The 1362-nt window shown below is 41.0% G+C and overlaps 1 protein-coding gene across 1 annotated transcript; it reads left to right on the top strand.

Moving 5' to 3' along the window:
• On the top strand, positions 1–921 carry LOC149438087 (olfactory receptor 1L6-like). Its single transcript, XM_089660253.1, has one exon. It carries the CDS (start codon positions 1–3, stop codon positions 919–921), a length of 921 nt encoding a protein of 306 aa, XP_089516379.1.
• Positions 922–1362: the final 441 nt, after the last annotated feature.

Genomic DNA, 1362 nt, shown 5'->3' with positions numbered 1-1362 from the left:
ATGGAGCTTCATGAAAATAAGACTTTTTCTGGTTTTGTCCTGTTGGGATTTTCTGATATGCCTCATCTTCTTATGCCTGCCCTCTGCTTTTTCTTGACTGCGTATATCCTCTGCATTACAGGAAATCTGTTCATCTTTGTGCTTTTTATGTCACAGCACCAACTTCACACCCCAAAGTATGTCTTGATGAGGAACCTTGCCTTTTTGGATGTATGTTTTACCTCCATTATCATCCCCAGGGCCTTGTATGGTCTCTTGTCTGGAGACACCCACATCTCTGTCCAAAGCTGTTTTTTTCAGCTTTTTCTCTTCACAGTAGTGGGCAACATGGATAGTTTTTTGTTGACCATCATGGCCTTTGATCGCTACTGTGCAGTTTGTTTTCCCCTACAGTACACTTTGATGATGAACAAGAGAACATGTATCTGTTTGGTGGCTTTTTCTTGGATTATTGCTTGCCTCCACTCTACATTCACCGTTTGGCTGGCTTCTTCTCAGCTCTTCTGTGGTTGGGTAATCCAACACTTCTTCTGTGACTATCCCGTCATAATCATTCTATCCTGCTCTGGCTTGTCATTCACTTTGCAGACAGCTGACTTAATTGTATCTTCCATTGACATCTTTACTCCAGTGCTTTTAATCCTTGGGTCCTATGTACTCATCATCAAAGCAGTGTTGACCCTAAAGTCAACCCAAGGAAGTAGAAAGACCTTCACCACTTGTTCATCTCATCTCACCATGGTCATCCTCTTCTACAGCACAGTAATATTCATGTACTTTCGGCCAAGGTCCATCTACTCACCAACCTATGACCGAACCATCAGTATAGTCTTCGCCGTCATTAACCCGACTATCAACCCATTTATTTACAGCCTGAGAAATAAGGATGTCAAAACCTCTATAAAAAAAATTATAGGATAGACATTGTTACAGTTTAAAGCCAAACTACCCCTTTATATCAAATAAAAACTGAAATTTGTAATTAGTAGATTTTATCAGTCTTGATCTAATAAACCTTTGGTGCTATTGAAGTGTCTATCATTATTATTATTATACAGGATTTATACAGAGCCAACAGTTTACGCAGAGCTTTACAACATAAGGGGGGCAGTACAAGCACAACATAAGGGGGGCAGTACAAGCACAATACAGTTCAATACAGAAGGAATAAGAGGACCTTGCTCATGGAGCTTACAATCTAAAGGGAGGGGGAGGTGGTACAAAAGGTAATTGCTGCAGGAGGTGATCTGAGGAAGGTGACTCAAGTACAGTTCTTAGGTGGAAGTGTGGTAGGCTTCCCTGCATAAATTAGTTTTTAATGATCACCTAAAGATGGACAGGGTAGGAGCTGGCCGGATATAC

This window comes from Staurois parvus, unplaced genomic scaffold, assembly GCF_062004578.1.
Source record: "Staurois parvus isolate SC_StPar_1 unplaced genomic scaffold, SC_StPar_1.0 ptg001220l, whole genome shotgun sequence".
In the NCBI taxonomy this organism is placed as follows: domain Eukaryota; kingdom Metazoa; phylum Chordata; class Amphibia; order Anura; family Ranidae; genus Staurois; species Staurois parvus.
This window is presented reverse-complemented; position numbering and strand designations above follow the sequence as displayed.

What these genes read in the sequence shown, in the direction of transcription:
- LOC149438087 (XM_089660253.1), top strand. Translation starts at nt 1, where the DNA reads ATGGAGCTTCATGAAAATAAGACTTTTTCTGGTTTTGTCCTGTTGGGA.